This window comes from Coregonus lavaretus, assembly GCF_964263955.1.
Source record: "Coregonus lavaretus genome assembly, contig: HAP1_SCAFFOLD_2429, whole genome shotgun sequence".
NCBI classification, from domain to species: Eukaryota; Metazoa; Chordata; class Actinopteri; order Salmoniformes; family Salmonidae; genus Coregonus; species Coregonus lavaretus.
Window position 1 is genome coordinate 60,738 of NW_028162082.1, and position 20,718 is coordinate 81,455.

A 20,718-nucleotide genomic window follows, 5' to 3' on the forward strand; every position below is an offset into this window, starting at 1 on the left:
ATTAGAATCAAACCCATAAACATTAGTTTACAACATTTATTAGTTTAACATTACGCAGATTGGTTAGGATTGTTTTAATGAATGACTCTGGGTGCTGCCTGGCTGAAGTTCTGCTTCTGAGACATTGTAAAAGGCCATCATAATAACTAGAACACGCTGTAGGCTGCTGTAGACTGTCGTCTCCTCTCCAGTCCAGACAGACGCTCTCTAATGGGTGTTATGACACAGCTGGCGGCTGGTGTGATTTGTTTGTCTCTGAGCTGCACTCACGGCATGCAAATATGCTATGACATCATGCATGACCCGGCTAGTGGGTAGAGGTGGGGTGGGATGGAGGCCAAAGGTCAGCAATGTAACAATGCACTGTAGTCTTTACCGTCATGGAAGGTGTCATATTTCAGTCACAATTAATGTTTTTTAATGGTTTTAGTTTTAGTTTAAGATGTAAATACTTTGGAGGATGGTAGTTATTTTTTTCCTGTGGTGAGATCCCTCCTGCTGAACCTCTTCCTGTGACCCTCTCCCTGCTGGTGTTTTCCTCCAGTCTGAGACACTTTCTGACACACACACACACACACACACACACACACACACACACACACAAACACGTAGAGAGACACACACACACGTAGAGAGACACACACACACACACGTAGAGACACACACACGTAGAGACACACGTAGAGACACACACACACGTAGAGATACACACACACGTAGAGACACACACACACGTAGAGACACACACTCACACACACGTAGAGACACACACACACACGTAGAGACACACACACGTAGAGACACACACACATAGAGACACACAGAGACATACCATGTTTTCCTCAGACAGTCTTCGTTGAATAGCACCTGGAGTTGTTAAGACGTTTGTTCTGTGAGTGTGAACAATGTCTGTTTCTCTGCACCCCTGGCTCCAGTGTTCCTAATGAGGAGTAACCTATCACTCCAATTCACAAAGTGTTTGTTTGTCTCTCTGCTTTTCATATGTCTATAAAACAGAACTAACAGACTCAATGACTTGTGATCTGTCTTGCAGTTATGCGGTTGTGTGTGAGAGTGAGTGAGAGAGTGAGTGAGAGAGTGAGTGAGAGAGTGAGTGAGAGAGTGAGTGAGAGAGTGAGTGAGAGAGTGAGTGAGAGAGAGAGTGAGTGAGAGAGTGAGTGAGAGAGAGAGACAGAGACAGAGAGACAGAGACTCACTCAGGTAGACCAGCAGCAGATGTATTTATTTCCCCAACTAAAGATGTTTAGGAGGAGAGTAGTCTCCAGACGGAAGGCCTGCCAGCCAGCTAACAATGTTAAATCTCACCCAGACACTGATTTATAGACAACACAGTGGCTGGGTGGAGAATAAAGATGTCGCCCCTGCTCAGACAGAACGTGGGCAGGACATTTATTAGGGGCACAATGACACACAGCCTCCATTAGAATACCTTGTCTTTCACTTTCTATTATAATATAAGGAAATATGCTCTGATATTCATCCTCAACTAGCCAACAGCACAGGAACCGTTGTGACTTGTACTCAATAAGTGTTGGTTTAGGGAAAAATACATTGTTGTGACCTTGCATAGCCATCCAATGTGCATGAAATAAAAAACAAACTGAATGTAAAAATATATATATATTCAAAAGATAACGTTGAAGGAAATGGCAAAGTTCAATAAAATGTCTCTTAAGTGAGGCTGTTATCCTGTTGCTTAAAGGTGCTGGCTTCCAAGAGGGAGTGTCATTTTAGAGAATAACAGTAGTAGTCATGTGGTCTCAGGATGGCTACAAATAGCATGGTGGTGAAATGTGACAGATAATTAGATGTCACACCACGGATAATAACAACCGATTTGTTAAGTAAAAGCAATTATTTGTCATGTGAACGTAGTATAGCCAAGTAGTAAACAGTAATCCAATCTATGATGCAGAAAAAGTTGAATACCGGGAGGATTTTGTTTTAGCCTCTAAAGAAGGTCTATACTTTGAGGGGACTTGGTCTGATGTTGTGGTCAGTAAGTTGGTAATGACGAAAGAATGTTGTGGCAAGAGGCTCAAGTTGTTTGTCTGAAGGGAGGAGAGTTGACATGACTCCTTGTCTACAAGTCTGTCCCCATGTTTCTCTTCTTAGTGCCCTTTAGCCTCAAACACACACACACACACACACACACACAACGGGACATGATTCATGTCCTGATTGGTTTGTAGAAGTAAGATTCATGTCCTGATTGGTCTATTCAGGACCTGTGTAATGTTTGTTTCCCTGTCATCATATGACATCATATGGTTGTTGTTCAACCATTGGTTCTTAGCATTTCAGTCGTGATGATTCTTAGAACTACTGTTGGCTTTAGAATCTGGATTATTGTGATGTTAGTCATGATGCTATTGGCTAATAATTGAGGTTCCACTTGTTATTGTAGATCGTGTATTGTAGAGGCTGAGCCTGTATCTGTGTAGCCCGTGATCATACAGGTAGATTGTGTCAACCTGTCTTGCCATAGTTTTTGTAATAACTGTGTTATCCCCCACCTCCTCCTTCCTCATAGCTCCTATGGAAGCAGGCCCAGTCGTACCCCCTGTTCCCGTCTCTGGGGGAGATGGAGGGCCACATGTTTGAGTGTGTGAACCAGGCAGCGGTGCACGAGGAGCTGGAGGATGAGACCAGGCGCCTCTGTGATGTCAGGCCCTTCTGGCCCATGCTCAAACTGGTCACACGCAACTGTGGCCGCGCCGAACGCCTGCTCGACTCCAAGATCGGCGTGCTCATCGGAAAAGGTGACACACTCACACACAGTAACAGTAGACCCCCACACTGATGTTTGACCTATGTGACCTGTGGTTTAAACAGAGTAGGGATGCTCCTAGACAGTGATCACTCACACACACACACACACACACACACACACATACTCCTCAGACACAGCACCACAGTTTAATCTCTGTCTCCAGTATATTCATATCCGCTTTGCCTTGGCGGTCAGATCTGAGTCTTGTCTTCAGATGTCTCATGTCATCATCCCAGTATCAGCTGAAGTCAGGCCCGTTGGATAGAAAACAATCTGGTTAGAATAGACAGGCTCCTGATGTCTGTTGCATCATCCGTCACTCACTATTATCTGTGATGGTGATAAGATGCTGTGCTGAGTGGAGGAGGCAAGCCAGACCACCACTGTAATGGTAGGGAAGATAAAGCCCCAGGGTGGAACGGTCAATCTATTGAGTTAATACACACAAACAGAAATATGCTTGCACACATACAGTACCAGTCAAAAGTATGGAGACACCTACTCATTCAAGGGTTTTTCTTTATTTTTACTATTTTCTACATTGTAGAATAATAATGAAGACATCAGAACTATGAAATAACACATATGGAATCATGTAGTAACCAAAAAAGTGTTAAACAAATCAAAATATATTTTAGATTCTTCAAAGTAGGTACCCTTTGCCTTGATGACAGCGTTGCACACTCTTGGCATTCTCTCAACCAGCTTCACCTGGAATGCTTTTCCAACAGTCTTGAAGGAGTTCCCACATATGCTGAGCACTTGTTGGCTCCTTTTCCTTCACTCTGCGGTCCAACTCATCCCAAACCATCTCAATTGGGTTGAGATCGGGTGATTGTGGAGGCCAGGTCATCTGATGCAACACTCCATCCCTCTCCTTCTTGGTCAAATAGCCCTTACACAGCCTGGAGGTGTGTTGAGTCATTATCCTGTTGAAAAACAAATGATAGTCCCTCTAAGCGCAAACCAGATGGGATGGTGTATCGCTGCAGAATGCTGTGGTAGCCATGCTGGTTAAGTGTGCCTTGAATTCTAAATAAATCACAGACAGTGTAATCAGCAAAGCACCATCACACCACCTCCTCCATGCTTCAAGGTGGGAACCACATATGCGGAGATCATCTGTTCACCTACTCTGAGTCTCACAAAGACACGGCGGTTGGAACCAAAAATCTCAAATTTGGACTCATCAGACCAAAGGACAGATTTCCACCGGTCTAATGTCCATTGCTCGTGTTTCTTGGCCCAAGCAAGTCTCTTCTTCTTATTGGTGTCCTTTAGTAGAGGTTTCTTTTCAGCAATTCGACCATGAAGGCCTGATTCCCGCAGTCTCCTCTGAACAGTTGATGTTGAGATGTGTCTGTGACTTGAACTCTGTGAAGCATTTATTTGGGCTGCAATTTCTGAGGCTGGTAACTCTAATGAACTTATCCTCTGCAGCAGAGGTAACTCTTGGTCTTCCTTTCCTGTGGCGGTCCTCATGAGAGCCAGTTTCATCATAGCGCTTGATGGTTTTTGCGACTGCACTTGAAGAAACTTACAAAGTTCTTGTCACAACACAACTGATTGGCTCAAACGCATTAAGAAGGAAAGAAATTCCACAAATTAACTTTTAGCAAGGCACAACTGTTAATTGAAATGCATTCCAGGTGACTACCTCATGAAGCTGGTTGAGAGAATGCCAAGCGTGTGCAAAGCTGTCATCAAGGCAAAGGGTGGCTATTTGAAGAATCTCAAATATAAAATATATTTTGTTTTGTTTAACACTTTTTTAGTTACTACATGATTCCATATGTGTTATTTCATAGTTCTGATGTCTTCACTATTATTCTACAATGTAGAAAATAGTAAAAATAAAGAAAAACCCTTGAATGAGTAGGTGTGTCCAAACTTTTGACTGGTACTGTATATGCATGCACGCTAACACACTATTGATGCGTCGGTTGACTCATAACCCGCAGTCCCTGCAGTTATATACGCGGGGCAGAAGGTTTTAGGGTCATTAAAGGTCAATAAATATTGTGTGGCTGAAGGGCAGGTTGAATAAAGAGAAACAATCTTAAAAATCCATAAATGTAAATGCAATTTATATCTATCTATATGCTACAATGAGATGTTTATTTCATTATTTTAGGCTATTTGGGTATTAGTGCATGAGCCTAAGCTTTAGGACTTAACTGTACACGCGCCAAATACTCTACACAGCCAATCGCCAAATAATGCTTTTGGGAATGGGCAGAAAAAGTTAACATCAATACACAGACGGCAAAAAGGACATTGTCGAAGTTTAATTCAATAAGACGAAAGCTGCGAAAGGAGAGTTAAAAATAAAGAGAAGGGAGGGCCAGAAATGTAATGTTTGGAAATGATTTGGTGAAGTATTATAAGAGGATGATAGCAGTGCCGGCTATGTTCTGTACAAATTCAACAGTCACAAGACAGGGACTTCAAATAGGCCTATGGCATGTCAAGGGAACTGTAGCCTACTGTTTAGATGGGTTAAATGGAAACTGAAATCTGGACACTGACTGTAGCTCTATAACTGCTCACACAGCATTAATATTAACTCCTGCAGAATGAAGCATTTCTTGCAGTAAAATGATACACCAAATGTAGGCAACATTTTAACTTGGGAACAGGAGTGAAGAAATGTGATTTATTTATTTCTGCATCTTGAGAGAATGCAATACTCAGATACCATCTGTAGAGGTGCTATCTTCATCATAAAAGCTGATAGTACAGTATTTCAACCACATAAAATATGCATCCAAACTGAAATCTTATCAGAAACACATTGGGTCGTTTTCACAGCTTTCTTTTTCCTTACAACGGTCAAATTGAATGTTATTTGGACATTTAGCATTGTTTTGCATGATTGTATTTTCTCCCCAGCCCCTAAACGTCTTTGCTTCGCAAAAATGACAGAACTTTACCGACATCAACTGGTTTGAAGCATTCAATCTATTGATCTATGACATTATTCTGTTGAGCAAGGGTTTATTTAGTCTTCATACAGGTGTTTATTTAGTTCACATATAGTCCAACAGTTGCGGATGGGTTATTAGCAAATGCGGGTGTGGGTGAACAAACAGCTGACCCGCGCACCACTGTTAACACACACACACACACACACACACACACACACACACACACACACACACACACACACACACACACACACTAAGTCTCACTTACAAACTCTCTCTCTCACTCAGCCATATATGCACATAGGTATACGTGTGTATACACACACACACACACACACACACACACACACACACACAGCGTCATGTTGGCCTGAGGCTGTGTGGGGACAGAGATGGTAGGTGGGTCTATGGAGGTCCTCCAGGCTGCTGGCCAACCAGGCCTGTTCAGAGAGGGAGTCGGTCAGTGATAGTAATTGAAGGAGACTTATCCCATATTGATATTTTCCCTCTTGGCTCCAATTTTGTCAGATGTGATCTGTAAAAGGCTTTTGTCAGTAAGCGGTACTCAAAACAGACCTCAGGCGCTGGCTAGCCACACACCCACACACTGAAAAGCCCGCACACACACACACACACACACACACACACACACAAGCTAATAATGCAGTCCAGAGGCATCCTCTGAGAGCTGAGGGTCATATGAATGTTTAATGGTTTTAAATGTCAACATGTGTTTTTTATCATCCAAAGCATTCTACGGCCCCAAAATACCAAGCTCTGTTCAATTAGTAGATATAATGAATTCAGGATCTAGATTTTATACCCAGTGAACGTTGTATTTCAGTGAAAACAGTAGGTTAGAGTTCAACACTCTTGAGATTGAATTGTCATTTGTAATCCCTCATAAACATGAATGTTACCACGCCAGGTATGTGTCAGTCACAGAGGGAGTGCATTAAACATGAATGGTAATGCCTTTTAATGCAGTGCCGTTAGACCCACTCATGCAGAGGTTATACTCTGGTTTTTCACATGCTTTAGTGCTTATGTCATTGTGGTGTTGCGTTTAACCTCTTATGAACCTGTTACACCGTGCTTATAAAGCTTAATGACTGCTCACAGGTGTTCACAAACGGAACACTATCGATAAAATACATCTTTGGTGTCAAATGTTGTAAAACCTCTTGTGGCCTTTTTATGCACTCCTTATCACCTGCAAAAGTCGTTATGCAGTGCTTATAAAGTGTTTATGAAGAGCTTATGAAGCTTCACGAACCATTCACAGGTCTCCACGAGCTGGATGCTCTCCAGGACCAGGAGGTGAAGGACTTCCGCAGTAAGATGTTCCGTATCAGCGAGGAGAAGATGCAGCGGGTACAGCTGATGACATGGAGCGAGTGGCTGCAGGCCTGCTTCTCTCCACAGCTGGAGCCAGGGGGAGGAGCCACAGACGGTGTCAACGACAAACAGGCCGAGGCCAGCCTCAAAGTCACCATGCATTTTGACCAGTCCCAGGTACCTGTCTGTACACACTGAGAGCACAATATGTCCTACCAGAAATACTTACACAAAGCAAAATATAACCAACAATAGGACCATTATCGCTCTCTTCTACTAGTCATCATTTACAATACTACACACCCCTGGCTGTCATCAGTCAGTAGTCATCATTTACAATACTACACACCCTCGGCTGTCATCAATCAGCAGTCATCATTTACAATACTACACACCCTCGGCTGTCATCAATCAGCAGTCATCATTTACAATACTACACACCCTCGGCTGTCATCAATCAGCAGTCATCATTTACAATACTACACACCCTTGGCTGTCATCAATCAGCAGTCTCCATTTACAATACTACACACCCTCGGCTGTCATCAGTAGTTATCATATACATACAACAGTATGCGGACAGACACTGAGTATACAAAACATTAAGAACTCCTGCTCTTTCCATGACGTAGACTGACCAGGTGAATCCAGGTGAAAGCTATGATCCCTTATTGATGTCACTTGTTAAATGCACTTCAATCAGTGTATATGAAGGGGAGGAGATGCGTTAAAGAAGGATTTTTAAGCCTGGAGACAATTGAGATATGGATTGGGTATGTGTGCCATTCAGAGGGTGAATGGGCAAGCCAAAATATTTAAATGCCTTTGAACGGGGTGTGGTAGTAGGTGCCAGTGGCACCGGTTTGTGTCAAGAATTGCAATGCTGCTGGGTTTTTAACGTTCAACAGTGTCCCATGTGTATCAAGAATGGTCCAACACCCAAAGGATATCCAGCCAACTTGACACAACTGTGGGAAGCAGGGGGGTGCAACTCAATATTAGGAAGGTGTTCCTAATGTTTGGTATACTCTGTAGGCTACAGACTAGTAAACAAACTCTCTCACACATATATTCTCCCCTCTCTTATCTCCTCTGTTGGCTGGCCCCTAATAGTACCTGGTCATGTGACAGTTGGCTGTCTGTTAATAGGACCTGGTCATGTGACAGTTGGCTGTCTGTTAATAGGACCTGGTCATATGACAGTTGGCTGGCCCCTAATAGGACCTGGTCATGTGACAGTTGGCTGTCTGTTAATAGGACCTGGTCATATGACAGTTGGCTGGCCCCTAATAGGACCTGGTCATGTGACAGTTGGCTGTCTGTTAATAGGACCTGGTCATATGACAGTTGGCTGGCCCCTAATAGGACCTGGTCATGTGACAGTTGGCTGTTTGTTAATAGGACCTGGTCATGTGACAGTTGGCTGGCCCCTAATAGGACCTGGTCATGTGACAGTTGGCTGTTTGTTAATAGGACTTGGTCATGTGACAGTTGGCTGTCTGTCACGCTCCTACCCAAAGGGCCTCTCCACTGATTGAACACATCCCTCTTTCTCCCCCACTCTCTCCTTTCTCCTCCCTCCCTTTCTCATCCCCCCTCCCTCCCTTTCTCATCCCCCCTCCCTACCTCCCTCCCTCCCTCTCTCTCCCCTCCCCCCCTCTCTCTCCCCTCCCCCCCTCTCTCTCCCCTCCCTCCCTCTCTCTCCCCTCCCTCCCTCTCTCCCCTCCTCCACCCTCTCTCTCGCTCTCCCCTCCCTCCCGCTCTCCCTTCCCCCCCCTCCCGCTCTCCCTTCCCCCTCCCTCTCTCTCTCTCCCACTCCCTCTCTCTTTATACCTCTCTCTCTCCCCCAATCACTCACACACACACACACACACACCCCTCTCACTATCAACCCCTCTTTATCTGAAATAAGTGTGTGTAGATTCGGTGGCATGCCAACAGATCAGCTCAGATCAACACACACATGCAACACACGCTAGGGTCACTAGCCCACTGCACAGTACATGGCCCAAACCCTTACCATCTGTGTTCTGTCCAGGTGGATGGAGGCAGGAAGTCAGTGTGTTATTTAGGAGTCCACATTAGGCACAGGAAGTGGACCTTTTTATTGTCTAGAGTCTTGTTAACTCCATTGGTTGGTTGGCCTGATTTTCAGTTGACTCTGTTATATCAAACCCTTATTTTACTACCTGTTTACATTATATTTACTTGGACATTACATTGTAAAACAGCAGTCGTTCACTTGAAGCTACAAGGTGCTATAGTTACCATTTTATTTGAGGCAATTACCTGAAAGTACCCATAGTTACCATAGTCGTAATGTCTTGGCTGGAAAGAAAGTGTGAAATAATTTCAATAATTATTACCGCTCTATTTGGAACTTGACCACTCTGGTCTGTGTCACCATGGTGATGTGCAGCAGCTGGTTGTCATGGCATTGTGAGTGGGTGAAGGCTGTGCCCTCATGACCAGGTTGGGCGCCAGGCTGCAAGGCAGGTCAGGTAGGGGTGTGTGTTTCTCTGTCTGAATGCTCTGTAAGCCTTCGGTGTCTGGCTGGGATTGTGTGTTAAGCCTAATCTATATTCCCCCCTCTAACGTTATTTTACTATTTTTCACCCTCTCTCCTCGCTATCTTTGAGATTTCACTTTGCAATATAGAACATGAAGTGCACCACACCATTTCTCTGGTCTCTGTCTGTCTCTGTGTTGTGTTGATGGTAATGTTCTCTCCATCCAGGACACAGCCAGTCTGAAGGTGTGCCCCAGCACCAGTCCCACTGAGCTGATGGAACAGGCTGTGAGGAAATGGCTGATGACCCACGGCCCAGAGGAGGACGGACGCCAGGCAGAGCAGTACGTTCTGAGGGTCAGCGATAAGCTGGAGTTCCTCTGTGGAGACCACCCCCTCATACAGTACAAGGTGACCCCTTACTCTTAGGCTAAACCTCAGTGCATACAGTGCAAAGGGACCCTAATGATGCCCTGTGACCCCTTAACCTTTAACCCCCAAACCCTCTGTGGAGTGCTTTCTTACCATCAAACTGCTCCCTTTCTCAGTCTCTTACCCTCTAGAGTTTCTGTGCAGTGCTGACCTCAACTCTCCTCTGAAAATGACCTTGTTTATCTCAACCATTCCTTAATGATTAATGTCATAACTAGTAAACTCTCTTCGACCGTAACGGTTAATGTTCCAAGGTCAGAGCGTGTGTAGGGAGCGGTCAGGTTAGGGTTGAGGAATGTCTCCTTGTGTTTAGCCATATACGAGACTCAGTGATCCAGGAACGGTCATCTGACTGATGTCCTAATAACGCCTCATTAATAACACTGTCTTCCTGGAACACATTACTGTTACTCACAGACCTGGTATGTGTGTATGACTGAATCCATCTGTGTATGAGTGTGTGTGTGTGTGTGTGTGTGTGATGAAGCAGACTGACTATTACGCCCTGTAGAAAAGGGTCCGGTCCCATTTGCTCTCGTTCCCGGAAAAGTGTTTCGATCCAGGAACCATCTGATCCACATACGTCATGTCTGTACATTAGATATGTGTTACATTCTATCTGTCTGTACATTAGATATGGGTTACATTCTATCTGTCTGTACATTAGATATGGGTTACATTCTATCTGTCTGTGCATTAGATATGGGTTACATTCTATCTGTCTGTGCATTAGATATGGGTTACATTCTATCTGTCTGTGCATTAGATATGGGTTACATTCTATCTGTCTGCGCATTGGATATGGGTTACATTCTATCTGTCTGCGCATTGGATATGGGTTACATTCTATCTGTCTGCGCATTAGGTATGGGTTACATTCTATCTGTCTGCGCATTAGATATGGGTTACATTCTATCTGTCTGCGCATTAGGTATGGGTTACATTCTATCTGTCTGCGCATTAGATATGGGTTACATTCTATCTGTCTGTACATTAGGTATGGGTTACATTATATCTGTCTGTACATTAGGTATGGGTTACATTCTATCTGTCTGTACATTAGGTATGGGTTACATTCTATCTGTCTGTGCATTAGGTATGGGTTATATTCTATCTGTCTGCGCATTAGATATGGGTTACATTCTATCTGTCTGCGTATTAGGTATGGGTTACATTCTATCTGTCTGTACATAAGGTATGGGTTACATTCTATCTGTCTGTACATTAGGTATGGGTTACATTTTATCTGTCTGTACATTAGGTATGGGTTACATTCTATCTGTCTGTACATTAGGTATGGGTTACATTCTATCTGTCTGTACATTAGGTATGGGTTACATTCTATCTGTCTGTACATTAGGTATGGGTTACATTCTATCTGTCTGTGTGCGTCTGATTTCTTCTCTCATCCCTCCTCAGTTTGTGTACCTTTTCTGTCCTCTCTTCAGAACATATAGGCTTGTGTGATATCTCTCTCTCTCTGTGTGTGTGTGTGTGTGTGTGTGTGTGTGTGTGTGTGTGTGTGTGTGTGTGTGTGTGTGTGTGTGTGTGTGTGTGTGTGTGTACGCACCATTCACATTTGTAAGGGGCGGCAGGTAGCCTAGCGGTTAAGAGCATTGGGCCAGTAACTGAAAGGTCTCTGGTTCGAATTTCGATTTCACTATGTGAAAAACCTGTCTGTGACTTGAGCGGAAGGCACTCAACCCTAATTACAAAATGTCCATTTGGATGTGTGTGTGTACCAAAGACGGCATACAGAATAGTACTCTCTGTGTGTTAACACCTCCTCTCCTCTCTGACCCAGTACATCAAAGCCTGTCTCCAGGCTAAGGAGTGTCCCCACCTGACCCTGGTCCAGGTCAGCACGGTCCAGACCATGTTCGAGAAGGAGATCTCTGCCATCGGAGCTGTGGTCAACCGCAAGAGCTCCAACCCCCCCTTACCTCTGCCCCCCAAGAGGAGGGGACCCTCGGTCAGTCACACTCTGTGTGTGTGTGTGTGTGAGGTGCATGTATGCGTTTGTGAGCCTTTTATTATCTCCAGACATTGCTAGCTGCTCTTAGCAGGTGCACTCTGACGTCATTCTGACGTTTCGTCTGGTTCTAAAGGTCGGTGTGCAGTTTAATTGGCTCATGCAGTTTTAATTGCTCATTAGGGCTTAATTGCCTGGTACCACGACGACTACATCCCACAGTGACAGGTGACATTGGACAGTAAATGACACCTGTCAATCAATGCTTCAAATGTCAATCATTACAACTAAATGTCAACATCAACAAGACTGCATCTGATCTGAAAAGAAGAAAGATGTTGGTCAGACAGTGATGTCTTGTGGTAGTTGGACCATTGACAGAAGGAGAAGTGAGTAGGGCTTCAAGCACAACAAGCCTGTATACCCAGCAGCTCTCCGGGAGGGTAGAGGATTGTTCTAGGTAGTGAGGAGAGGTTGAGCGAAGGACAGACTGTTCTTGTGGTGGTGTACTCGAGTCAGACATTACAAAAATATACATGTTGCATAGACACTCACCTAAATACACACACTGATACACAGTACCCACTCTTACATTCAAAAACACTCTTGTTTACACACACAACAACACACTTACAAAAGCACACTTTCGTTTAGACACACACACACACAGGAAGCGTGCTGCTTATTCATGTTTGTGGGCTGTAGCTGACGGCCAGTCATGTGGAGTGTTTTTCCTGCTGTGCTGACCTTCGCAAATCTACTCTGCTTGACAACAGTTTGACTCACCCTTCAGTGTGTGTGTGTGTTATTCCTACAGTAAATTATACCGTTCTTCTTGCTTACTCATGAAAATATTTCTCTCCTCTCGCTCTCTTTCCTCACCTCACTTCCTCCTTTCCTCTTCCCTCTGTTCCTGTCCTTCTCTCTCTCCTCTTCCCTCTGTTCCTCTCCCTCTCTCTCCTCTTCCCTCTGTTCCTCTCCCTCTCTCTCCTCTTCCCTCTGTTCCTGTCCTTCCCTCTCTCCTCTTCCCTCTGTTCCTCTCCCTCTCTCTCCTCTTCCCTCTGTTCCTCTCCCTCTCTCTCCTCTTCCCTCTGTTCCTCTTCCTCTCTCTCCTCTTCCCTCTGTTCCTCTTCCGCTCTCTCCTCTCTCCTCTTCCCTCTGTTCCTCTTCCTCGCTCTCCTCTTCCCTCTGTTCCTCTCCTTCCCTCTCTCCTCTTCCCTCTGTTCCTCTCCCTCTCTCTCCTCTTCCCTCTGTTCCTCTCCCTCTCTCTCCTCTTCCCTCTGTTCCTGTCCTTCTCTCTCTCCTCTTCCCTCTGTTCCTCTCCCTCTCTCTCCTCTTCCCTCTGTTCCTCTCCCTCTCTCTCCTCTTCCCTCTGTTCCTCTCCCTCTCTCTCCTCTTCCCTCTGTTCCTCTCCCTCTCTCTCCTCTTCCCTCTGTTCCTCTCCCTCTCTCTCCTCTTCCCTCTGTTCCTCTCCCTCTCTCTCCTCTTCCCTCTGTTCCTCTCCCTCTCTCTCTCCTCTTCCCTCTGTTCCTCTCCTTCTCTCTCTCCTCTTACCTCTGCTTCCTCTTCCTCTTCCCTCTGTTCCTCTCCCTCTCTCTCCTCTTCCCTCTGTTCCTGTCCTTCTCTCTCCTCTTCCCTCTGTTCCTCTCCTTCTCTCTCTCCTCTTACCTCTGCTTCCTCTTCCTCTTCCCTCTGTTCCTCTCCCTCTCTCTCCTCTTCCCTCTGTTCCTCTCCCTCTCTCTCCTCTTCCCTCTGTTCCTCTCCTTCTCTCTCCTCTTCCCTCTGTTCCTCTCCCTCTCTCTCCTCTTCCCTCCGTTCCTCTCCCTCTCTCTCCTCTTCCCTCCGTTCCTCTCCCTCTCTCTCCTCTTCCCTCTGTTCCTGTCCTTCTCTCTCTCCTCTTCCCTCTGTTCCTCTCCCTCTCTCTCCTCTTCCCTCTGTTCCTCTCCCTCTGTTCCTCTCCTTCTCTCTTTCCTCTGTTGCTCTTCTTCTCTCTCTCTCTCTCTCTCTAGCAAGTGCAGACGTGTGTATGGGAGGTGTCCACCCAGTATAAGATCGTCCTAATCAAAGGCAGCAAGGTGAACGCTGAGGAGACGGCAAAGGTAACCACTGATGATGATTACTTGATAGCAAACCTGGAATTTTTGTTGCATTTTTTTGTGTTTGCACTGAGATGTACAGTACCAGTCAAAAGTTTGGACACACCTACTCATTCAAGGGTTTTTCTATATTTTTACTATTTTCTACATTGTAGAATAATAGTGAAGACATCAAAACTAGGAAATAACACATTGAATCATGTAGTAACCAAAAAAGTGTTAAACAAATCAAAATATATTTTATATTTGAGATTATTCAAATAGCCACCCTTTGCCTTCATGACAGCTTTGAACACTCTTGGCATTCTCTCAACCAGCTTCACCTGGAATGCTTTTCCAACAGTCTTGAAGGAGTTCCCACATATGCTGAGCACTTGTTGTCTGCTTTTCCTTCACTCTGCCGTCCGACTCATCCCAAACCATTTCATTGGGTTGAGGTTGGGTGATTGTGGAGGCCAGGTCATCTGATGCAGCACTCCATCACTCTCCTTCTTGGTCAAATAGCCCTTACACAGCCTGGAGGTGTGTTGGATCATTGTCTTGTTGAAAAACAAATGTCCCACTAAGCCCAAACCAGGTGGGATGGCGTATCGCTGCCGAATGCTGTGGTAGCCATGCTGGTTAAGTGTGCCTTGAATTCTAAATAAATCACAGACCGTGTCACCAGCAGAGCACCCCCACACCATAACACCTCCTCCTCCATGCTTTACGGTGGGAACTACACATGCGGTGATCATCCGTTCACCCACACCGCATCTTACAAAGACACAGCGGTTGGAACCAAAAATCTCATATTTGGACTCCAGACCAAAGGACAAATTTCCACCGGTCTCATGTCCATTGCTCGTGTTTCTTGGCCCAAGCAGGTCTCTTCTTATTATTGGTGTCCTTTAGTAGTGGTTTCTTTGCAGCAATTCGACCATGAAGGCCTGATTCACGCAGTCTCCTATGAACAGTTGATGTTGAGATGTGTCTGTGACTTGAACTCTGTGAAGCATTTATTTGGGCTGCAATTTCTGAGGCTGGTAACTCTAATGAACTTATCCTCTGCAGCAGAGATAACGCTGGGTCTTCCATTCCTGTGGCAGTCCTCATGAGAGCCAGTTTCATCATAACGCTTGATGGTTTTTGTGACTGCACTTGAAGAAACTTTCAAAGTTCTTGACATTTTCGGTATTGACTGACCTTCATGTCTTAAAGTAATGATGGACTGTCGTTTCTCTTTGCTTAGTTGAGCTGTTCTTGCCATAATATGGACTTGGTAAATGACTAAAATGTAAATGTGTTTTACTAAATAAGGCTATCTTCTGTATGCCCCCCTACCTTGTCTCAACACAACTGATTGGCTCAAACGCATTAAGAAGGAAAGAAATTCCACAAATTAACTTTTAAGAAGGCACACCTGTTAATTGAAATGTATTCCAGGTGACTACCTCATGAAGCTGGTTGAGAGAATGCCAAGAGTGTGCAAAGCTGTCATCAAGGCAAAGGGTGGCTACTTTGAAGAATCTCAAATATAAAATATATTTTGATTTGTTCAACACTTTTATGGTTACTACATGATTCCATATGTGTTATTTCATAGTTTTGATGTCTTCACTATTATTCTACAATGTAAAACATAGTAAAAATAAAGAAAAACCCTTGAATGAGTTGGTGTGTCCAAACTTTTGCCTGGTAGTGTAGTTATTACCCATGGGCAGTAGAGCACTGTTAGCTCTACACTTTGACCCTATTATGATTAACTAAACCCCCTTCCCCTCTCCTCTCTCTCTTCAGGTCCAGGTGCGTGCAGGCTTGTTCCACGGCACAGAGCTGCTGTGTAAGCCAGCGGTGAGCAGCGAGAGCAGCGGACACACGGAACATGTGTGGAACCGCACGCTAGAGTTCGACATCGCCGTGAGCGACCTGCCGCGCATGACCCGCCTATGCTTTGCCGTCTACGCCGTCATGGACAAGGTCAAGAAGCAGAAGTCCACCAAGAACTCCCACATCAACAAGTACCAGACCATCCGCAAGGCCGGCAAAGTGGTATAACACACACACAAAGCACAGACATGCGCACACACACACACACACACACACACACACACACACAGACACTTTATATTTATCTCTGTCCCCTCTTTTGCTCTCGCTCTCTCTTCTTCTCACTCTCCCTCTCTCTCTCTCCGTCTCTCTGCAGCACTACCCTGTAGCCTGGGTGAACACCATGGTGTTTGACTATAAAGGACAGCTGAAGACTGGAGATATCATCCTTCACAGCTGGTCTTCCTTTCCTGGTGAGCACATACACACCCTCATGCACTTTACAAACACTTGAATGAACCTACACACACTCACACCTACACACACATTTCTGAAACTCACCTTCATACTTGTACACAAAATGTTAGTGGCATGTATGAGTGATTTTTCTGTGTGTTCCCCAGATGAACTTGAAGAGATGCTGAACCCCATAGGAACCATCCAGACCAACCCGTACACTGAGAACGCTACAGCACTCCACATCCACCTCCCTAACTACAACCCTCAACCCATCGTATTCCCCCCCTTCGACAAGGTGAGGACACACACACACACACACACACACACACTGACGTATTCAAACATGGTTGTCATTATGAAATATTTCTACCACTGATATGGATGTGTGTGATCTACCCCTGCAGATTCTGGAGAAAGCTGCAGAGATCGCTGGGTCAAGTGACTGCTCGCCTATGGTACTGTCGTGAGTTCCAACCACTCAAACACACACATACCTAGACACACGCAAACACTTACACACATACATACATACGTACCCCTTCCATCACACACAAATACTTACACACATACATACATACGTACCCCTTCCATCACACACAAGCGCTCCCTTTACTCCAGAGCAGCAGGCGCCAGGCATGGTGCAAGCATTTCTAGTACAGAAAGACAGACACCAAATGTGTCAGAGGGGAGGAAGGATATTGCTGTGACTGGTTTCCAGGGCAACCCAGTCAGTTCTGATCCTGATCCAAGATGGTGCACTGTCACAATAGTGTCTCTCTGAGGAATCTGAGGCTAAGATCAGCCCTCCTGTTCCACGTGCCACACGCGCACACACACACACACACACATACACACACACGTCAACCATCCTAAAGACCCTGTGGGACAGGACACAGATAGTTACGTAACACCATGTGACACAGAGGGCTTGCCAAAACATGCCCCTTGCAGGGAGATGTGTGTGTATGATGGAGGTTTTCGTACGGTCTCAAGCTTCACGCTCTTATTCTGTGTGTCGACTAACAATGTTTCATTGTTGATCCATAAAGCAATCAAACATGCATGCAAGTACAGATCTATTTTTATCTCTCTAATGGGGGATAGGATTACATGCAGGGGACTCCCGAGTGGCGCAGCAGTCTAAGGCACTGCATCGCAGTGCTAGAGGCGTCACTACAGACCCGGGTTCGATCTCGGGCTGTATCACAACCGGCCGTGATCGGGAGTCCAATAGGGCGGCGCACAATTGGCCCATCGTTGTCTGGGTTAGGGGAGGGTTTGGCTGGGGGGCTTTACTTGGCTCATCGCGCTCTAGTGACTCCTTGTGGCGGGCCGGGCGCCTGCAGGCTGACCTCAACGGGGTTTCCTCCGACACATTGGTGCGGCTGGCTTCCGGGTTAAGCGGGCGGGTGTTAAGAAGCGCGGTTTGGCGGGTCATGTTTCGGAGGACGCATGACGCGACCTTCGCCCCCCAAGCCCGTTGGAGAGTTGCAGCGATGAGACAAGATCGAATTGTTTACATGCAGTGTACTCTGATTCCAGATCTGTGGTTAATGGTAACATCTACCTTTAACACCCCATGCTACTTCTCTGTACATAATGTGATTTCTTAACCTCTGCTGCCACCTAGTGGTGACTAACCACCCCTGCTGTTTCCCCACAGGGCCGAGGCGGTAAGAAGTTCCACATTGAGCTGAAGGAGATCATGGAGAGGGACCCTCTGTCCCAGCTGTGTGAGAACGAGAAGGACCTCATCTGGACACTACGCTACGACTGCATGGAGAACTTCCCCCAGTCACTGCCCAAACTGCTGCTCTCCGTCAAGTGGAGCAAACATGAGGACATGGCCCAGGTACACACTGTGACACATGAACATGGCCTGTGTATTGACAGTGTTCTGTAACAACAATCAATTCCTTCTCCAGGGAAATAAACTATTCTAACCAGTCTGATGACAATGTTGTCTGTGAGTGTGCCTCAATGGTCAGACTCTAAATGGACCCCTAGCCCATACCACTATGCCCCTCATCATTCCCCTTCAAAGATCTGCTGTGCTCCTGTATTGGTTAGTAATCATAGTGAATGATCTCTGTCTCTCAGCTCCAGGCCTTGCTGCAGATCTGGCCCAAGCTGAGTCCCAGGGATGCTCTGGAGCTGCTGGACTTTAACTACCCAGACCAGTACGTCAGAGAGTACGCCGTGGGCTGCCTGAGGGACATGAGGTAGTCTACACACGCTCACAGACACACATACCTATTCCTAGTTCACTTACTGTTGTAATGACTTTATCACCGCCCATCTCCCCCTCTCTCTTCCTCTCACCCCCTCTTCCTCTCACCCCCTCTTCCCTCTTCCCTCCTCCCCCCCCCCCCCCACCACCCCCCCCCAGTGATGAGGAGTTGTCTCAGTACCTGCTCCAGCTGGTCCAGGTGTTACGTTATGAACCCTACTATGACTGTGCGCTCACCCGCTTCCTGCTGAACAGAGCCCAGTGCAACCGCAACATAGGACACTTCCTCTTCTGGCATCTCAGGTGAGAGAGGGAGACGTGGTGTGTACATGAAAGTGTGTAAGGGTGTGTGTTTGTGTGTGTGTAAGGGTGTGTAAGGGTGTGTGTGCATATGAAAGAGAAAGAGCATGTGTGCAAAGAACCAAAATACATTTTCCTCTATACAGGCTGTATTTGTTGGTGGTGTGTGATGTGATGTGCGTTAACCCACCCCAGGCATGACTGTAACTATATGGTGACTGTAACTATATGGTGACTGTGCTGCCCCCTGCAGGTCAGAGATGCACATGCCAGTCGTCTCTGTCCAGTTCTCTCTCATTCTGGAGGCCTACTGTCGCGGCAGCATCCCTCACATTGAGGTCCTGAAGAAACAGGTAAGGACCCCAACACACACACTCGCGCATGCACGCACACACACACACGCCCTGACTCCAACCTTAAGCTGTGAATGAATCACTACATACATCTAATTCTGTCAACACCTCTAATTCTATAGTTTCCTCTGTCAGTTCAGAATGGGGTTATTTATAAAGAAGTCAGATGACAGCAGCCTGACCTCTAACCTCTGACCTCTACCCGCTTCCTGTCCACTGCTGTCCATCCCTCCTCTCCTTCCTGTTTTGGAGTTAGCTACCACACTGTGGGATGTTTCAGGAAGCCCATGCTGTCATGCGTAGCATCCGTGTCATATTTGAAAGGCAATTGCATTATAGTGCATAAATACAGCATATATCTGTGGTGTAATCTCATCATTATTTCATTATTACATCACGTTGCTTCTATGTTGTAATGACATTACGCCCCTTCTCTCCCTATAGGTGGAGGCTCTGAGCAAGCTGAAGTCTGTAAATGAGCTGATCAAGCTGGGCACCATCAAGAACGCCCGCAGTAAGACCAAGGAGGCCATGCTCACCAAGGAGGCCATGATGACCTGTCTGAGACAGAGTGGCTACACAGAGACCCTCTCTGACCTGCACTCCCCTCTCAACCCCAGCGTCCTGCTCTCTGGAATCAAGTAAGGGCCAGGGGGAGAGAGTTAGGTCTAAGGGGTTAGAGGGTGATGTGGGTGGACGACTTTGATTTGACTCCTTTTTTCCCTCGTTCTTCTTCTTGCTCTATTTTTCACTTTTTCACATTTCTCCCCCTATTTCTCTCTCCCCTCCTCCATGCTCTCCCCTCCTCCCAGTGTGGAGAAGTGTCGGTACATGGACTCTAAGATGAAGCCTCTGTGGATCGTCTACAACAACAAGCTGCTGGGGGGAGACACCCTGGGAATCATCTTCAAGAATGGAGACGGTACGAGGGGGAGGTGGATCTAACATTTAGATTTACATTTTAGTCATTTAGCAGACGCTCTTATCCAGAGCGACTTACATGAGCAATTAGGTTTAAGTGCCTTGCTCAAGGACACATCAACAGATTTTTCACCTAGTCAGCTCAGGGATTCGAACCAGCGACCTTTCGGTTACTGGCCCAACGCCCTTAACTGCTAGGCTACCTGCCTCTAAGAGGAAATGTAAGATCACTAAAGTTCAGGGGTAGAGGAGAGTGAGGGAAGAATAGTGAGGTCAAGATGGAGGGATGTGTATTATGGAAGGTGATTGAAGATGGAAGTATGAATGAAAGACTAATGGTGTTACACTCATTTCTCTCTCCAGACCTGAGACAAGACATGTTGACACTGCAGATCTTGAGGTTGATGGACCTGCTATGGAAGGAGGCCAATCTGGACCTTAGGTGTGTATATTAATATAAAAGGGGTGTGTGTGTGTCCCCTCAGGCGGACTCTGTGTCAGTAAGGCTTGTTTGTTCCTGCTCTCTGTAGGGAAGGGGAAGCTGTGTTGGGGGGGGGGGGGGGGGGGGGGGCTTAATC

At 46.0% G+C, this 20,718-nt stretch overlaps 1 protein-coding gene across 1 annotated transcript in view; it reads left to right on the forward strand.

Moving 5' to 3' along the window:
* LOC311116541 (phosphatidylinositol 4,5-bisphosphate 3-kinase catalytic subunit beta isoform-like) overlaps positions 1–20,582 on the forward strand; it is a gene marked incomplete at its 3' end in the record, with an annotated part of 57,425 nt that extends 36,843 nt beyond the window's left edge. Inside the window, exons 4-19 of the mRNA XM_084191625.1 lie at positions 2,555–2,783; positions 7,007–7,236; positions 9,797–9,979; positions 11,805–11,972; positions 13,982–14,071; positions 15,848–16,099; positions 16,254–16,350; positions 16,501–16,631; positions 16,741–16,791; positions 18,000–18,188; positions 18,437–18,558; positions 18,726–18,869; positions 19,120–19,219; positions 19,664–19,860; positions 20,032–20,141; positions 20,504–20,582. Coding sequence (XP_084047751.1) covers positions 2,555–2,783; positions 7,007–7,236; positions 9,797–9,979; positions 11,805–11,972; positions 13,982–14,071; positions 15,848–16,099; positions 16,254–16,350; positions 16,501–16,631; positions 16,741–16,791; positions 18,000–18,188; positions 18,437–18,558; positions 18,726–18,869; positions 19,120–19,219; positions 19,664–19,860; positions 20,032–20,141; positions 20,504–20,582 — 2,372 coding nt within the window. The remainder of the gene's footprint in view (positions 1–2,554; positions 2,784–7,006; positions 7,237–9,796; positions 9,980–11,804; positions 11,973–13,981; positions 14,072–15,847; positions 16,100–16,253; positions 16,351–16,500; positions 16,632–16,740; positions 16,792–17,999; positions 18,189–18,436; positions 18,559–18,725; positions 18,870–19,119; positions 19,220–19,663; positions 19,861–20,031; positions 20,142–20,503) is intronic.
* Between the last annotated feature and the right edge of the window lie 136 nt (positions 20,583–20,718).